The 20,549-nt window shown below is 31.4% G+C and overlaps 1 protein-coding gene across 2 annotated transcripts in view; it reads right to left on the minus strand.

Annotated features, from left to right (window-relative positions):
* Positions 1-20,549, minus strand: part of Pi3K92E (phosphatidylinositol 3-kinase 92E) — a 70,597-nt gene that overhangs the window by 36,229 nt on the left and 13,819 nt on the right. For both annotated transcript variants that reach the window (XM_043053017.3, XM_043053025.3), the window contains exons 3-5: positions 10,226-10,457; positions 6,309-6,544; positions 1,543-1,722 (exon numbers count right to left, since the gene is read on the minus strand). In XM_043053017.3, coding sequence (XP_042908951.2) covers positions 1,543-1,722; positions 6,309-6,544; positions 10,226-10,457 — 648 coding nt within the window. The remainder of the gene's footprint in view (positions 1-1,542; positions 1,723-6,308; positions 6,545-10,225; positions 10,458-20,549) is intronic.

Genomic DNA, 20,549 nt, shown 5'->3' on the forward strand with positions numbered 1-20,549 from the left:
TACCAATGTTCAACTCCGTAGCCTTGTTATTTTGAGCCCAATCGAGAAGACAAGGGAACTCCAGGATCAAGTATCACGAAAAATTTTGCTTTCGCTGAGCTTTTTTTTGATGGAACTAACCTGCTTTTGCGTTACATAAAGAGAAAAATCACAAAAACCTCCCACGATTAATCTGACGACAAGGGGACTCTAACTCATGATTCGTCTACCACTGATGATATTTTAAGTCAGCACTGTGGTCGGTGCAACCGAATGCGGATTCGTATCGACCAGCCATAGCTGGGAGTCGAATCCAGTTTAAATCATTAAGAGGAGAACGCTATATCCCTTGAGCCACTACTGCTCCTGAAAATATGATTAATTGTAATCTCATGTATAGTAATTGTGAAGCTATGATTACGAGTAATTGATTACTTGTAATGATCTAACTGGTTTAGCCTATTGGCTAGATCAGTTTCAGGAGTCGGTATACGTTCAGAAAATACAAAACATGACTGGTTCTTTGTTTTAAACTGTCATTCCCGAATCCAAGGCAGGAGGGGAGATGATTGGATGTGGAATTCGAGATATTACTTTTTCTACCAATAGGAAAGATTTTGTTCAAGGAAAAAGGGAGATTTTGCAGCTTCTGTTCGTCTAGTGGCACGTTTGTCAGAGTAAGGTAGAAGACTGACTTCGGTCTGGTTGGTTGATTCTAATGCCACTTGCCCCACAGGCAAGCCTGCTTGGTGAAACCGAGCAAATAAGGAAGAGAGTGCGATCTTTGTTTTTCAGTGGCGCCATCTATGGCCAAGAATTCGACTTCAGCCACATCATACGTCACACCTGTTTATAAGGCGGACCCATTCATACATCCATTCATTCATCCACAGATCGTAATTTTGACCTGAATCAGAGAAAGATCGATCTCCAATCCAGTAACCCCAGAGGTATTGATTTGTTATGGGAACATGGAGGACTTTTGAAAGTCGACAGAATTCTAACGTGCATCAGTCACCAACTACACGGGAAGTCTTCGGCCTAATTTCGCTTTAATTTCACCTATAAGTTTTACCTGGGTACAATGGAATGGCTTTTATGCCTAAGAGGGCCCTACCAGGAGAATAACTCCAGACGTACATCATCCATTGTACCCAATGTCACCCCCTCGCCATTTTGAGGCAACTCGTAGGACTATAAGAACCGCGATGGCTCAGTGGTTAAGGCGCAGAACCATCATTATGAAGAACTGGGGCTCAATCTCCAGTGGCTGCTTGAATCTCACCCAGCTTCAGATCTATGGGTACCAGAACGTCCTGTGCGTAGTGCTGACCACACTGCCACAATCATGCCGTTGGTCATGAAATTATGGACCCACTTACAACGGGCTGCTGAGGGAATGCTTTTAGTAAGAATATAAACTTCAACTTACGAGTAACAATTCTTATTTATAACCAATGATTTAGAATGATAATAAATGATTTAAAGGAGTAATAATTGCAAATCTTCGATTTTTGCTCTTCTACATTAATATTATAATTGTAAAATCTTCAAAATATTTACCCGGTATTGTGAGAGTGGGCATATTCCAATGAGATATTCTTCTAACCCACATACCTTCAGAACGTGACTTTGAGTGATATGATTGTCATACAGTCCAATGCTTGGTCCTTTCTTCTGTAAGACAAGATCTAAAAGCTCCTCTGGTTTCAAACTTGGTGAAACCGAGATTTTGAAAGTAGACTGTAAGGAAAAAAAATTGTATTTGAATAGAGCGTTTTGAAAATTTGGTAGGTTGTCCCTCTATAAGATTTGTGATAAAAATTTAGTTATAATTGTTATAGTTCGAATCGTAAAATAAATAGTTACGCATAGTGATTAAAACAGTTGAATGGTATGATAAAATGCATCTAATTGTATAGAACATCTTACATTAATTGGCTATCTTTCGTAACGACAAATATAACAAAATATAAAAAATTTTGCTTAGTTTCTTCAAATGAATAATTCTAAATGGCTTGTTACAATAGCTACACAGTAATTATAAATTGCTACCAGGTGTCTCAAAAGTAATTGATGATTTGAAAAATCAAATAAATAAAAACAGGAGGAGATAGCAATGTACGATATGATATGTTCTATTTCGGAAACAAGTTATTTATTCTCATCAAATTACAAAATTAGTTAAAAATTTCAACAATAGATGGTACTGGGAAGAGACAGGAAAATTTTTAAAACAATATCTTCTATTTCTTTTAATGTTCCAGATCATTCGAAATTAATAATAATTTCATAACCATTCGAATAAATTTCAGTGGTCCAGACTTTTAACCTCCAAGCATAAGGCTTAGTGATTGTGAAATTTCTTGAAGGAAAAACTTTTAAGCATTTCCTGACAAAACCTTTAAACCCTTATTACTTGAAAATTTTTTATCTGAGAAACATAGACTGAAGGAAGTAGTTCCGGAAAAAAAGTGGAAAAAAAGAATCTAGCATTTCTCTGACCCAATATTGTTTTTATAAGAATATTGTTTTTATAAGAATCCTTCATTTTCAATGAAACTACAAAAAAACCCCCTTATTTGAACAAAATTACTTAAAATTTCTTCAAATTACATAGCATAGTTCAAATTACAATTATTACGTAGCTTCATAAATGGTTTCTTTTTCTTCTAATGATTATCTATTAAGATTTTATGAGAAAAAAACTAGAACTTCGCAAGTTCTTAATATAAATCTAATTTATGAAATTTATAAATAATAATTATAAAATTTTTTTAAAACTCTTTTCAGATTTTTTAAAAGCATTTTAGCTTCAGAAAAGATAACAATTCCAGAAGCTATCTTTAACAGTTTTCAATCGAAAACGCCTGGTGGTCATAATTACCCCCATTATTTTGGGTAACTTTACCCACTTGGTTTTTAAATTTTTACTGAAAGAGAAAGCCGTAAAGATATATTTAAATAAAACAAAATGTCTGTATGTAATAGCACTTATAATATTTAAGGATTTATAAATATTATTTAACATGTATAATTAATTAATTAATTTACCCTAATTATACTAATTAATTTACACTAATTTACTAATTAATAATTAATTAATTTACACTAATTTTCTAATTAATAATTAATTAATTTACACTAATTAATTTACACTAATTTTCTAATTAATAATTAATTAATTTACACTAATTTTCTAATTAATAATCAATTATTATAATTAATGTTACCATTTAATTTAATTGATTAAATGGTAACATTTTAGAATGTGTGCTATTTTATGTAAATATTATTAATAAAAGAGTTATTTTGAGGAACGAAGAGAATGATATAGAAATAAAACATAATTGTTCTTAGTTCAACAACCTTCATAAAGTACATTTTTAGTTGTATATAAATAAGTAATAAATAGTTACTTTTATCCATGTTTTATGATCTTCAATTATCCACTTGAACACAAGAACTGTTTACTGATTTTATATGAAACGCATTTTATCCAGAAACATGAAGTTGTGGAACAATTTATGATGAAGAGCGATATCTGTAAATTCATACCCCTCGAGAGTGTAATAGACATCTTTCATTCTTTATTTTATCAAAGAATCCGAGCTTCAACATTTAACAAAATCCAGAAAAACCACTTGAACTTCCGAAGTGGCCTCTTGTACAAGTTTATATCATAGTTGAGTGAATTATCAAAGAAAAGAAACTATTCTTTGGAGAATTGAGCTTGAGTCAAAGATGTATTTTAGGAGGAAGCATTTTTTTTAAAAAATGTGTTCTGTTGATTTATTTATGTGCTTAAATAACAAAAAGTTAAAGATCTTGGTACGTTATTATCTGATGTTATTTTTTTATTGGGGTATTTTTTTTAATTTTCTAAAACATCAAATCGAATATTAATAATAAACTAAAACTATGTAATTTTAAAATAAGTTAAACAATTTGCTACATGTTTAAACTCAAGGTGCGCCATAATCACCAAATTCAAAATATCTTTTTAGAGTCCATGTCAAGTATATATATATATATGAAGTAGGGGTTTCAAATTGAGATTTAAGTCAGGATAAAACAATAGGATTTCAAAGTTTGACTAATTGAGAAAAGAGGGATTAAAAAAGTCAAAACCCATTTGATTGTTCAAGGACGTGAAGAGGCGCTCACAAGCGATTGTTTTAAAAGCATTCAAATTTCAACTGGAAATCAAAAAACGTTTTTATATTATTTTCACTAGTTTTTTTTAATAGTGATTTCAGCCAGATTTTAAAAGTTCTTCTATTTTTCATTTAAATATTAACGTGCGTCCCCAATATGAACGCTTATTTTTACTTTAGTTTTGACGATTCTAAAAACATATATCAAGAGTGGTGATTTCGGAACATCTTGTATTTTAATATAAGAAATAATTAATCATATACATATATATATATAAATCATTATTAATCGTATATATAATAAAATAATAAATCTACGAGTAAGCTTGTCTTTCGAGTTTTTGGAAACAGAGTCACAGTTACGTACTTACGGTTATAGGCTACAATTACATAGTTTTACAGCTATAGTTAGTTTACAGCTACGCAATACAGCTACACAAAAAAAGGTGGCTCTGAACCCAACATTGGTTATCTCTACAGCCAGTTTTCGACACTTTTGATTCGAAACATTTTAGATATTCTTTAATATTCGCGTTCATATATATATTAATACAAGAACAATCAATTATAAACAATTATTTCAGGCATTTTTAAGTAGTTTTGACATTCTTTGTTTTCGTGTTAACCGCATATATATTCTAATAATAAGCAACAAAAATTTACTTAAACATTGATACTTAACCAAGGGTAATAAAAATGCTAAAAATTTAAAACTATTTCACAATAAAATGTCTTTTGCAAAAAATTTGCAAAATAATTCTTAAAAACTTAATTAAATCTTCAAATCTTAAATTGTGAGTTAACGTAAAAAAGTCTTCTTTTTGGTACTTAAATAAAGTACTCTTTTATTCAAATGCTGGCAAAATTTAATCTCAACTCCCCAAACCATTACGCGGACTCTCATAAAAAAAATCAGATTTTAATTTGTAAAAAAAAAAAAAAATCCTAAATAATAATCCAAATCACTTCCAGAGCTCTTGGTCAATTAAAAACTTGCACACTCATAAAATTCCGCCTACTCGATTGTAATTAAGATTAATTAAAATTCATCTAGAGAGATGAACAAACACTTAAAAAAGAAGTTTAAAAACAGAACACCTCGTCCGTCATAAGAATTATAATGATTTTGTCACGATCTCCGCCACTGAGAAAATCATTTTCAGTCCCATAAAACGACACTTGAGGTTTCTTTTAATCTGATGTTCAGTAAGTTCAAAAATTGCTCTCAATTTAAACTTAATGACAATTTTTTTTTTAAAGTAACATTCATGGAGTGTGATTGTTTTGCAAATATTTGCCGTGATAATCAAGCGCAAAATCAATATTTGCAAACGACCAGATGGAACTTGAGTTTAATCGTGTTTTTTTGTTCTCTGCTTATCTTTCGTACCTACCTACGCATGATTTAAAAGCGGGTTGACTTAATACAATAACTTTAAAAGAGTGATTATTCTTTCAAAATGTTTCCAGGTTAATATTTCGGAGCTTTTACTATCATTACATCAGTTGGGAAAATTTAAATAGAACCAGTAGAATGTGGAATGCAGTGGTTTTTTTTACCCGCAATTTCTTTTTAACATAGAAAATTAATTAGTTCATACTGATTTGATAATTAATTTTTCGAAAAGTTCAGTATGTTTGTTAATTTCAAGTGGTACAAGACGCAGAAAAGACTTTCTGTGTTGACAAAAGGAGGAATTAATTAATAACATTATTTAACTAAGATGTTTAAATCTTCGGTAAAGCTAAAAACCAAAGGTAATTTAAAATACACTCAATAATAAATAAGGGAAAAATTTTTTAATGGGAAATATATAACTTGAAAGAAATTGAAACACCACATATGATATTGAAATTTGCAAAATTGAATAATGAAGTGGAAATCCAATTAAAGAAACGTAGAAGAGGATAAAAATGTAAAGTTTGCTGAGTTTTGCTATTAAAATCAGATAATTTATTCTCAACAAATTTCCAAAACTAGTTATAATATATGGCGCTGCTGCCAGCGAAAAGCTATAAAACAATGTATGTCATATCCGTCTAACTTAAAATATTTGAAAGAATTAACAGTAAAAACTAAACTCGTAAAAAATAAGCTGCAAAACAGTAAAGAAACAAACTAAAATAACACTAAAAAAAGCAAACTACTTTAAAAGTAAGAAGGCAAATTACTTCGGAACATTGCTGTCCGATACTGATGGCTACAACCAAGTTGTCATCGAAAATCTTCTTTTGCAAATACGTGGGCAGTTTTGGACTGGATTCCATAGACACAGGATATTGCCGAAGTACCCGTTTTTCCCAAGATTCTAGCTCTAACTCAGCGCATACAGATTCACAAAATTGTCTCATCTGCTTACGGAAGTCATTTATTTCTGAGTCGTTCTGCTCATCAAATTCTTCAAGACCTTTAATGAAAGTAAGGAGTTATTGAAGGAACTGTTTAAGAAATCTTTAATTACTCATTGTTATATTTTTTTCGTCTGGCATATAAATTTACCAAATTCCCTAGCATGATGGCGTCTTCATAATATTTCAAGAACTTTTAATTAGAGAAGTTGTGTTGCAAAATATTAATCAATTGAACATAGGGGTCGATAAATGAGTACCAAGCATGCTTGGGAACTAAACACTGGGGGTTTCACGTTCGGCTGACCACTTAACCGGAACATCTGCTCCTGTACCCCTGAGCCCAAGGTCAAGAACACTGAGATGGGCACAGTAGGCCTTGGCCCTCTATGGGCTTGTCGCGCCACTGAGTTTAGTTTAGTTTTAGAACATAGGGATTGTCCAAATGAAAAGTGGACATTAGCGATTGCGTCAAAATATAGCGCCAATAGCAGAGCCACCATTCAATGTTATAAAAAAAGTTGAGAAGTGCGTCACAAATTTGTTTAGGCGTATCGCGTGAGAGCATTTTAAGTGAATATGAAGTCGTGCCAAAGATAAATGCGTTCAGAACAGAACAATGGGAGGTAGTACGATTTTTTTATTACAAAAGTAGGGCTTAATGTGGCCATTTAACGTCAAATGAAGGCTGTTTATGGCGAGTAAAATCTAGGATTCATAGCTGTGAACAAATTGTGCAAGGTTTTCGCAAAGAGTGGATATCGGATGTGCCAAGATCAAGGCAAGTAAATACATGATCTCCATTTAATCCATTGTTGCTGTTGACGTAATGAGGTAATTAAAGAGTTAAAATTGTTGATCTGTGAAGTATTCTGTGACTAAAGAAACAGTGGAACGCTTCGTGCCCCAAAAATTCATACTGATACACATTGTACTGATATTCACGTAATATATTTGACATATATCTGATTAATCAGTTCACGGGAGAGCATTTTAAGTGAATGTCAAATCGTACCAAAGATAAATGCATCCAGGACAGAAGAGCGGGTGTTTACGATTTTAAGTTGCACAATCTGGGAATCTAACATCAAATGAAGTCAGTAAAATTCGAGTATTTTTTGGGATTAGCGTCTGTAAACAAATTGCGTAAGGTTTTTGTGAAGGGTGGATATTAGCATCGGATGAGCTAAGACGAAGGTAAGTAAACTCATGATTCCATTGAATTCATTACTATTGTTGACGCTTAATGAGGTAATCGAAGAGTTACAACTGCTGATCATTGGTTGGCATGGTCGATAACTCTGCCCCCACATTTGGTGACCTCTGGACGTGATTTGTACATGCAGTAACGCCTACTTCAATCTGGTAACGCCTGCTTCGTTGGATGGACCACATTGAGCAGTTGACTTGCTACTTGTGATTGCAACATTATCCAAACCTCCTCACGCTGTTGCTACTCAGTCTCGTCTCGATTAAACAGAACGGCTGCCTGCATACACTCGACTGCTAATAGCAACACAGGAGCGACTATGACTGTGAAGTTAATACACCTCTCACATTCAGCACTCAAAAACCTGCTGACTCTCTCTCCCGGTCTTTCTCAAGTACAGCAACTAGTGAGATCCGTTCATCGAATTCTATCCCTGATAAAACTCTGATGGGGGAGTATTGTGGCGCAACTACCACTTCGAATATTAAACATCAATTCATTGGTATATAAGACATGCTAACTTGATTCAATCACGAGGTACCTTTTGATAGATGGCGGTTGGCATGGTCGATAGCTCCGCCCCCACAATATCAATCTTTAGCTCGATTTTACCTTCTCTTTGATTGCTTTCACGTAAACTGGTTAACCAGTTAAGCGCAAGTCTGAAGGGTGGAGTTACTATCGCTGTTGCATTTCTGTCGCTATCATTTTCATTTGGATAACTGAGGAATGGCAATAGTGGAATAGAGAATTTTTCGAGTTAGGTGATGGATCAGATTAAATAATTTTTTTTACAATCTCAAGTAACATCAACGGTAAAATTAATTTATTTGATAACACTGGATTTGTATAAAGTTTGAAGATAGAGATACACTTACTGAAAATTGATTCAGTGATCTTTCTAATTATAGATTAGCCATCATTAGAAATAGTATTTAATTATATAGAACGTATGCATAACATGATCCATTTTATACCACAAAAGTTTCAGAGACAAATTAATGTGTCATGACTCCTATCGTAAAAGAGGAGACTCTTAAAAGGAAAGACTTACAGGAGAAACTGTTATACTGTTTAACTGTCTGCACTGTTTAGGAAGAAATCATTTTCAAACAGATTGGTTGCTTTTTAACCTTGGAAACGAATCCAGAATCATAAGAGTTGAAAGGTGATGATTATTAGTAACTCTTTCAATTTTCCTTTAGCAATCAAACTGGTTTTGATGCTTTTAATCCCGCTTTCTTCAATAACGATTTGCTAGATTTTGATAAGGTTTTAATTTTCTACTAGCTTAATTATTAAGTTGCAATCACTAAAGTACATAGTTGCGCGAATGTCTTGAAAAGGATTTTAAAACTATTTTTTAAGAATGGTGATTATAAATCATCCTGCATGTATTTATTTATTCATTATGCTAGACGAAATTCACTTAAAAATCAGACATTTTTTGTGAAAGTTAAAAGTAGTAAATTATCAAGGAAATCTCTCCACCTCAAAAGATTCCTTTTATATCAATAGCGAAAATGGAGTATGATTTTATTAAATAATCCTCGATTGAAATTTCTTCTTTTTTTCAACAATGTTATCAATGTTATCAGCTCAGAAACACTTTTCTCTTGTTCTCCTTATTGTAATATTTTATCTTAGAACCTTTCCTTATGTCAGAAGTACACAATAGCTTTAACTGCACTTAAGTTTCAGATTTCAAAGCGTCTTTTTTAGATAACAAATTCTAACAGCAAAATTAGTTATTTTTATTAAAGCAATTAGAAACTAAAATCAACTATGGCTACTAACTACAAAGTACATTTAAAATACCGTTTAAATCTGGGCTGAGGTAGTAAGCCTAAAATGCGAAATATCTAACCCAGCACGATTAATTTCAAATGTTTAAAACTAAACTGACAATTTTAAATATAACAAAATAGTAATTTGAAAAATGTCTTAGAATAATAATAATCAAAAGAAACACAATAACTGTTATACTAAATGAAATTGAATAATATAATTATAAAAATTGTTTTGAAGATTGTTCCAAGCACTTAAAGTTAGTGGTGCATTCTAGCATCATAGATATGCTCAGTTCCTTAATATGTTAAAAGCTACAGTAAGTCAGTATGAGGAAGGCTGAACTTGATTGTAACGATATGTAACAATATGTAACAGTAAAGTTACTGATCTAGTTAAGCCTCGGTATGATGAGTTAGCTAGTAAAACCCCTACCAGAAAATGGATAAGAGGAGTAAAATGGAAATTGCCTTAATTATTCCCTAAACCATGAAAATTGAGAAACTTTTCTGAAAATTCTGAAAAGGCAAGAGGAAAACCCGTAACTCCTAAATGCCTTCATTAGGTGCCTCTTATATCTTGGGACTTAGTATAGAAACTGTGGCATTTTGCATAAAAAGTCTGGGAGTTCCTGATATAGTTAAGTAAAAGAAATCAGTGAGCCAGTCGTTGCATATTATCTCTGTAAGTGACATATCACTTGAAAATTTAAATTATAAATGTTTTTTAAACTGTGCATTACTCTGCCCAATAGCATTTCCTAGCCTGGAGTTCTGTTTCTTTTCCTCTACATCACCTTCCTTCTCTGCCAATCTGAGAAAAGCTTGGAAAGGTCTGACATCGAATAACATGCGATCCTCTTCCACCAGTTCGTCTTTATTTCCAGTATAGGAGTTGACACATTGGAAGACGTAGGCATCACTATCCTTAAGAAGAGAAAACAGTGGACAGTTCTGTGCCCCTTCCCACACTTCCTGCAATGATGTAAAAAAGTTAAAAAATGCCGTTAGGGGAAATCTGCAAATAGCATGACATACATTGCACAGAGCGTATCGAAATGATCAGACCATTATTATACTAATGATACGAGTTAACTTAAAGTAATGTTAGTTAATAATGTATTATTATGTATAATGATATTTTACAAACTATATTTCATACAATGAAAAATAATATTTAAGTAATTCATAAATCATAATATATAATAAAGGAAACCAAAATTATAAAAAATAACTGTTTTAAAACGATCGGACTATTGCACCAAAAATTAAATTGTCTTCAATTTCATTGATTTTTTTTTTCAAAATAAGATGATTAACATTTTTTGACATAGTTTCTATAAGTTTTAATGAACAATTCGTTTCGACTTTAGCCAAATCGGAAGCAAAAGCTTTTTTCTAGACCGTAGAATAGTTGTACTGTTTTGCGAGTAGGCCTACGTGTTTTCTTATAAGTTTTTCTAAGTTTTATTTTTGTATAAGACTCAAGTATGAGCTGAAAGGTGGAAAACTGTGTACATTATAATTTAGAAACTATTCAAAAGTTGACTTTGTAGTGGACACTAGAGAATCGCCCTGTTCAAACATGAAAAACAGATCTTCACTCTGTTTTGATGGCAAACGAAAATATTTTTCAAGCAGCTGTTGAATGTTTGCAGAATTTAAATGACCGTTTACAAATGCTATTTTAATTCTTCCAGGTAATCTGAATCTGGAAGACACCATAACAGAACCACCGTCCACTTGTCTCCCCGAGAATACCTTTCTACTGATACGTAGATTGGGCAACTAGTATTGCCAGTCTTCTAGAACATTCAGGTTGATCTTTTTCAGTTAGAGTCTAGAACAGAATGTATCTTGAAATGGATTTTTACTAGTACATCTATCGCGATTTCTTATCATTAGAAAATCACACTTTTAAGTCATTTTCTGGTCAGTTGTATTGAGTAGGCAGAATTGATACCCATCCACCGTTATCTCCGTTACGAGTGGTATCGCTCTCGACAGGATAGGACTGCAACCGAATGGAACCAGGTCATATTCAAAGATGAATCCAGATTTAATTTTACAATTATCACCATCGTGTAATTGTGTGGAGGCTCCGTAATAAACGCTTCAATTCTGCCTACACTGTACTGCAACACACCACTGCTGCAGTTGGTATGGTGGTATGGAGAGCCATCGAATACGACGCATGATCAACCCTAATATTGATCCACTGTGCCATGATAGCCCAGCGTTATGTTCGTAACATCTTTCAGCCACATGTGTTGCCAAACATAACAGGGCTCCCAGGAGACATTTTTCAACAAGACATTGCTTGGCCACACACAGAAAGGGTGTCACAAGAATTCCATCATCACATTACCACCATTCACTAGCTTGATCGATCCTCGAGCCTATTTGGAATCACATGGGATGGTAAGTTGAACAGCCTCAGAGTTTAGTCAATTATTTAGCTGTGTTTTCACAGTAACTATGGAACGAGATGTCGTAGGACAGCAAAAAATACTTGCATGTCTCAGTGTCCGACCGTATCGCATCTTGTATTTGCGCTAGAAGATAGCAAAACCTCCTTTAACTTGTATTTTTTCCTATAATAAATAATCAGTTTGCTTTGACTTTTTAATAACTTACTTATATCAACGTTGTATTTAGATATGTAAAATTTCGTTTCATCCTGTCAAATCTTTCTAGGTGTTTTAATTTTTGGCGTAATATGTATGGAAACAATATTAGAAGTAATGAAAATCTTGTTTATAAATATTGCTGGCACTGATGTAAAGATTATAAATAAAGGTTTGAAAATGTTATTTATTTTCAAATACTTAATTTATTAAATTTTTGATTTTCTTTTAGTCAGCATGTATTATTTTCAATGAACAGTTCAAAAAGTGCATGAAGTTTTCAAAACATTTTTTACAAAAACTTTTTAAAACTTACCAAAACTTTTTAGAAAATGTAAATATAATATTTTATCTCTCTATAAAAAAAAAATAGTAAGTAAATCCACCGCAGCCACTGATTTGGGTAATCAAATTTATTGTCCATGTTTCCTTTACCTCTGACGTCCTACCAGTTTTTAATAATTTTCTATTTGTTAACAATCAAAAGTATGCATTTATTTGTCATTTATAATACTAAAATGTGTTTGATTTTTCAATTGCGTTATTACTATTAATCTCCACATTGAAACTAAAAATGGGTTTAGAAAAAAGTTTCAAAATTTTCATGAACAAAATATTAAGAGCTTGATAAAAATATTTTATTGACAAATTTTCTTTCTTTAAGAATTATATTTACCAAACTTTTACTTGTTTATCGCAAAAAATATCGACACGTTAGGATGAAACAATGTTGAATGAAAAAAGAAATTCTGAGGTTTGGTAAACGCAGTCTATTATATAAAAGAAAATTATCTGTGAGTTTATAATTTTGTGATTTTGTATTTAGCGTTTTTCCTCATATGCGTCCGGCTTTGCACAGTTTCCTGATTTAAATAAGAAATATTGAATTTTATATAGTTATTCTGCCTTAAAGAATATTTCAAGATTTCCTATAATCTATACAATTTGCCTAAAATTGTCAAAAAAACGTAGTTCAATTATAATTTCAAAGAGCATTATACAATTAATGGGAGCTAGGATATTAATCCAATTGTTAATGCAATGTGGCATTTAAAAGTTGGCCAAAAATAAATAACAAACTAGGCAAAAGACTTAATGAAATTAAAATTTCTGCCTAAATTTATATGCAATTTTGAATTCTTAAGAGTTTCACATTTAAAACGAGGAGCCATTTTATTATATGTATAAAATAAAAGCTATTATTTGCATTCTAAAAACTTGCTATTCAAGATGAGAAAAACAGTTACTAAAAAAAACCAAGTCATAAGAGGATCCGGTGATTTACAATGCTATTTTAACTAATAGCTCATAGCTGTTTAGATTTATAGTAGTGATCTGGTAAATTGCCCTTTTTTTACTCGTAATCTCCCTTGATTACCCTTTAAAAACAAAACCATGCTTTAATGTTTATTTCCCTTTTTGGAACTTTTAGAAAGAAAATGACTATTTTTGTATTGCCTACAAAAATTATTTAAATTCTTTTGAGTAAATAAATATAATAAGCATTCATATTTAGATCATGCAAAGCATTAGTTTAATGTAGGGAGAGTTTAGATTTAAAAAGTTTAATTTAGGCCTTGCTCGTGTACGAGAATTCAAATTTTTTTTTTGGAAATCCATAGATTGCCATAAATAGGCTCTGTTTCACTGTAATTTTTAAAGATCCAACTATTAAATACAGTCAAACCCCGCTATAGTGAACCTTCAAGGGACTGAAATTTCGGTTCGCTATAACGGGAATTCACTATATCCGTTCCGCAAGCAATTTTAACTAATGCTTTCAAACTCCTCCTTTTTATTACATATTATTTAACACAAGATTGCCAAAGGAAGTCATTTTGACTGCAAAACAGTGATGTATATAATGACACAATTTCTCAAAATTTTGTACAATATATAATTTTTTAATTGTTAATATTTACTAATAACTTGCTATATAACTGTAAATAATCTGAAAAGCATTAAAAATTAATTAAAAAAAGTTTTTTTTACACATTATTTACATTTTTACCATCCAGTAATTTTGACTGCTTTTGGGCAATATACTAAAGTTTCCGTCTTTCTAGTGTTCAATAAATGACCAATAAAATGAAATACAAAAATGACTGAAAAATATTACGTTAGCAACAAAAATGAGTTAACTTTTATTTTTTATTACCATTCGTCTTGCGTACAATTTTTTTTTCAAATCTTTAGCTGATGAGCAATCCTCCACATCAGATATGGAAATATTTCCCGACTCTCTGAAAATAATTCATCCTGAATTTATATTATTCTGCTTTTTAAACCTGTCTACTCGGGCATTCGAACGCATAAAAGTAGTCTGACCAAATCGCTCAGCAAATTCATCTGCTTTGACTTGAAGCATTTGTTCAGATACTGGAAGATTGCGGATTTTTTGAATACTGAACCAATTTAAAATTGCTGTTCAATAATGAAGCAAACAGGAAAAAATGTTTATTGCTACATTCCAAGCTATAGATGGTTTCAAAAATCGGTATATGTATTTATTTTGAAGTAGAAATTGAATAATTATTACAAATAAATGAAGAAAACAAATCAGTCTAAGACAGAAAAAAGTTCTTAATATGCAACTTCCTCTCTTGTTTTGGTTCACTATATCCACAAAAAAATAACATTATACGTGTATAGCAAGGCACGGGACCTAACATTTCGTTCACTATATCCGGGAGTTCACTATAAACCGTGTTCACTACAGCGGGTTTTGACTGTATTAAATACAGTTAAAAATTTACGAGTAAAATCAAAATAATTGATTAATAAATGCGAAATAGATTATAGAACAAGAAGAAAAAATTGCATTTCTTAATAAAGATAAAAATAGATTTGGACTGGTGTACCAAAAAGAAATATGAACTTGTTTGTACACAATACTAGCAAAATTATTGTGATATTTTACTTTCTCTAATCTCAAGTTTGTGATGACATTTTTTTAGGAAATAATGCTTTTATACGTCACGAATTCCATCTAAACATGTACAACAAATTTAAATAATAAATGTAAGATTTTAACAGAATCAGCATGTTTTTACCAGAATGTGATAACAGTGTTTACAGCATAAGATAAGATGAAAAATTTGTTTAAACTTTCCATTTATGTTGGTAATGCATTGAACAAGTTCTGTTAAGTGTTATTCTGTTATGAATAACAAAAGTAAACAAAGATTTTTCTTGTACTCCTTTTCTGCATAAGTAAAAAATACATTGAATCAATATCTCGCCAAATCGAATACTGATTCAGGAAACTGAAAATTTTATAAAATATTAAAATGGCATTGTAAAAATAGTAAATGCTTTAAAAATGCAAATAAAACATATTTAAAAATGAAGAATTCTTGTTTTTTTCCCTTATATCAATAAGTTATTGGAAAAAGAATATTTTAATAATTTTGCCATTGTTGTAAACATATAAAATGGTACAAATATAAATCAGAATTTGTATTGTGAACGCATAGAACAGATCAATTCATGCTCAAAAAAGTTAAATTTGATAGTATATTATCTGTTATAAAATCAAATAAGGGCATACATATAAAATATAGAATAATTTGACTTCAGTTTGTGTGATGCGGGAATACAAAATCAAATGAACTAATTAATTACCAGATAAACAGTTGTATTGTTCACCACCCGAAGTTTTTAAAGGTATTCCGAATTCTAATAATTCAAAAATTTCATAATATGGAGAGAAATCAATTTTTAAAATTTAAAAAAAAGCATAAGAGATGTTATTTTTTACATTTTGAGTTATTTATAAAAAAAATCAAAATAAAAAATTATATTTTTAAAAACTACGTTTTTGTAGTGGAGAATAATAATTAAAAAATAAAAATTTGAAAAACGAAAAACGTGGGGAGCATGAAATACATAACAGTAAAGTTATATTAATGTGTGTATGCGTGCTCATGAGAATATGTGTATGTATATCTGCAATTGTAATTGTATCTGAATGTGTATGTGGAATATGTTTGTGTATATGCATGTGCATGTGTATGTATATGTGTATGTGTATGTGTATGTGTATGTGTATGTGGATGTGCATGTGTATGAGTAAGAAAATGTGTATATGTACTGTTATGTATTTCATGCTCCCCACGTTTTTCGTTTTTCAAATTTTTATTTTTTAATTATTATTCTTCACTACAAAAGCGTGATTTTTAAAAAAAATTTATTTTGATTTTTTTTTATACTCACTTCCAAAATCTCAATTTTTTCACTCACTGTACACAAAACTTTTCAACTGACATGTGACACTAATTTGAAATAATCGAATCGACAACAAAAGGCAATCGCGAAAATATCAATTTTTCTTTAATTTATTTTACTTTGTATGTCTTCTTTCTCTTCATTTTCATGCATTGTCTTCCAATTCTGAACTATGTGCTAAATTTGAAGTCTATAGCTAGTCGGGAAGTTAGTTTAAAATCTATTACAAAATTCCACCCGAACACGAAGGCAAGTTAATGTAAACGTGGTAAAAAGCAATCATCATATCAACACTATGTGACATTCAACAACTTCAAACTCTTAACCGCGTGTTTAGCATATCGATATAGGTTTTGCAATAACGTAATGAAACCTAACAAACATACAAGTCCCTTTCATTCATTTCTGTGAAACAAATATTTATGAAATATCCTATTTTTCAATTATATCTTGTTCAAATTTTCAATCTTCAATAAAATACTTTTTATTCATCCACTCAAATTTAAATACATTTTTTTAAACTTGTGTGGATAACAGTAGATGTTACGAACTGCAACCGTAACTCCTTATGCTGTCGAACTGCAACCGTAACTCCTTACGCTGAAGCAGATATGTATATGTACTCAGGCAAGGAAGTCGAACTTTCTCATCATCACTGAACTTGTAGACATTTCATTCATATTTCATTTTCATCGTCATGATTTGTTAATTAGAACAATAAAATGTTCTATTGTTATTCAAATTGGCTGTCGTCATTAGATATTTATCATTAGGTATATTCACGCCAACCCCGGACCTATATATAGAAAAGGTTGGTCGTACTGCTTATACATATAGAACATAGCAAGGTAAGTGATACCTTTCAATGATTCATTTTGGAAGTTCGTAGTGGGACCTTCATTCAAAAGTAACATTTGGCATCCCTGCCCGGACGGCGTATTTAGTATAGTATATTTGATGATAAATAATAAAGAATTTACATTGTGAATAATAGAATATAGAATAGCAGTATAGATAAACAATAAAACATTTAGAATTAGAATTGTTTATTCATATTAGAATACTGTTATATATATAAATATAAGAAACATGTCTACTGACGAAATAGCTAAGCTAAAGAAAAAACGAAGTTCTTTAAGAGCTACTGTAACGAAACAAATTAACGAAATTGATGAACTTTTGAAATTAGAACAAATTAAGACTGATGATTTAGAAGAAACTTTAGAATTTTTAATTAGTAACTTTGATTCTTTAACTAAGATTGATTCAGAATTAGAAAGCTTGTTTAAAGTAGAAGAATTTGATACGGAATTCTCAAAATCAGAAGAATACCGCCAAAAAGTGGTTCGCACGAAAATTCGCGCCACTAAAAGAATAAACGAACAAAAACAAAAGTTAACTACTAATTCTGCTAGTGTAAACGAAACATCTTCTCTTGATTCTGAAAGTGTTTGTGAATTTAAATCTAATGATTATTTAAGAGTCAAACTCCCTAAAATGACTATTAATAAATTTTATGGTGATGTAAACAATTGGTTAACATTTTGGAATAGTTACGAGTCTGCTATTCACAACAATAAGTGTTTAGATAAAGTAGAAAAATTCCATTATCTTAAAGCACATTTATCGGGTACTGCCCTTAGTTCTATTGAAGGTTTACCTATATCTGATACTACTTACGATACTGCTATTGATTTATTAAAAAACAGATTTGCAAAAACTGATTTGTTGATACACACACACATGAACAATATTCTCAACATTAAACCATTAAGAAATTCAAATGATGTGTTTGCTTTTAGAAAATTTTATGATAAAATAAATATTGAATTAAGAAGTTTAGAAAATTTGGGTCAATCAATAAAAGATTTATCTAGTGTATTGTGTACTACGATATTAAAATCCCTACCCAGAGACATTTTAATTCAAATGGATAAAACCACAAACGAAAGTGCTTATAATGATATAAACACATTGCTCACTTTTCTTTCTGATATTTTGCATATAAGAGAAAGAGCGGAAATAATAAAAAATAACACCAATGAATTAGTAGTCAATCAGCCGCTCCCTTCTCGGAAATTTGAGACGAATCGCAGACACATTGACTCTATCGGGTCTTCGAAAACAAAATACCAGCAAAAGAGTTATGATAAAAAAGAAAAGAACATATTTTCAACTTCTGAATTAATATCCACAAACGTAAAAGATAAAACTTTTTGTTGTTTTTTCTGTGAGAATAAAAAAGGGGATATTTTACATGATTCAAAAGATTGTTCTTTCGCGATGACTTTAAGTAATGAAAAAAAGGTTGCGTTATTAAAGAAAAAAGGAATTTGTTTTCGATGTTTACAAAATCGTCACGTAGCTTCGAAATGTGTTTCAAAAGTTACATGCAATTATTGTGGGTTCAGACATGTATCGATTATGTGTTATAAAAATAAAAATGCCGATGATAAAACCGAAACTCAAGATAGCGAAAAAGTACTTTCAAATCAAATTAAATACTCCCCAGTATTTTTACAGACACTTATTGTGGGGATAAAAGGAGGTGATTTAAAGGGCTATTGCCGTTTACTGATCGATACTGGTAGTCAAAACAGTTATATCTCCCAGTATGCCGCAAAAAGGTTAAAATTAAAGAAGATAAATTCCGAAGTTGTTAAGCATGGACTGTTTGGAGGTGTAGAGAAATCAGAGCTACACAATCGTTATCAATTGAACATTAGTAGCTTCGAGGGAAATTTTAGTTTTGATATTGAGGTCCTAGATGAAAAGAAAATCTGCTCTTCTGTCCCAAGGGTTCAAGATGAAAATTTAATTGGTCTTTTAAGAAATAAAGGGATAATTTTAAGTGACATTCAGGAAAATGAAAATCGATGTTTGTTCCAAGATAGCCCGGATGAAATTCATATACTTTTGGGGGCAGATAATGTTGCACAGCTGTTCACTGAAAGAATAGAGCATTTCCCAGATATTGGCATAGCAGCATTTGAGACTAAGATAGGCTGGACATTAATGGGGAAAAGAAGTGACACTGATATTTCGGATAGCACATTTTCAGGCCTCTCCTTATCTTTACATGTTTCTGACGCGAAATTGTCGGAATTATGGCGTTTAGACACAATAGGCATTTCTAGTGAGGAAAACAAAACTGAAAGTATGTTAGAAGAAGAGACCCAAAAACATTTCTTAGAAACTGTAAAACGAGACAATACCGGAAGGTATGAAGTGTCTTTGCCCTGGATTACTGACAGTTCTGTTTTGCCAAGTAACCGATTTATTGCTGAAAAGTCCCTATTCAAAACTGAAACTAAATTAGTTAATTCGAATAAAAAGAAAGATTACGAAGAAATATTTGACTATTGGGAAACTAATAAAATAATTGAAGTAGTAAATGACGAAAAGGAAGAAAGGGTTCATTTTTTAGCCCACAGGCCGGTATTCAAAGAATCGAGCGAGACCACAAAAACCAGGCCAGTTTTTAACGCCTCTGCTCGCGCTAAAGACTCCCCTTCACTAAATGACTGCCTCGCTGAGGGTCCTAACTTAATAGAAATAGTCCCTAGCATATTAAATCGATTTCGAAAATATAAAGTTGGATTGTCTTCAGATATAGAAAAGGCTTTCTGCCAAATAAAAATCGCAGATAAAGATCGTGACTTTTTAAGATTCTTGTGGTTTGACTCAGACAAAAATTTAAAGACATACAGGCACAACCGCGTAGTGTTTGGACTTACATCCAGTCCTTTTCTGTTAGCAGCGACTTTAAATCATCTGCTGAATGCTGTTCCCGAACATTTAAGTGAAACTTCACGGATTTTAAAGGACTCTTTTTATATTGACAATTCTCTGGTTAGTTTAGATCAAATCGAAGAAACCGAAAAGTTTATTAGTGAAGCCAAAGAAATTTTGTCCTCAGCACATTTTAATTTGAGATGCTGGCGATCAAACATGTCTGTTCCGATGATCGACAGTACAGAAAGTAAACCACAGTTTGTACCTGTGTTAGGGCTAATCTGGGATACACAAAAAGACACTTTAAATTGCAAAATTACCGAACCAGTTCAAATAAAAGAACCCTACACTAAACGACAAATTTTATCAGCAGCTCAGAAAATATATGACCCAATTGGTTTCACAGCTCCTTTAACTTTAATTCCTAAACTTATCTTACAACAGACTTGGATTCAAAAAATAAAGTGGGATCAACAAC

This window comes from Parasteatoda tepidariorum, chromosome 3 (genome assembly GCF_982258835.1).
Source record: "Parasteatoda tepidariorum strain Cologne lab strain chromosome 3, Ptep-v5.0, whole genome shotgun sequence".
In the NCBI taxonomy this organism is placed as follows: domain Eukaryota; kingdom Metazoa; phylum Arthropoda; class Arachnida; order Araneae; family Theridiidae; genus Parasteatoda; species Parasteatoda tepidariorum.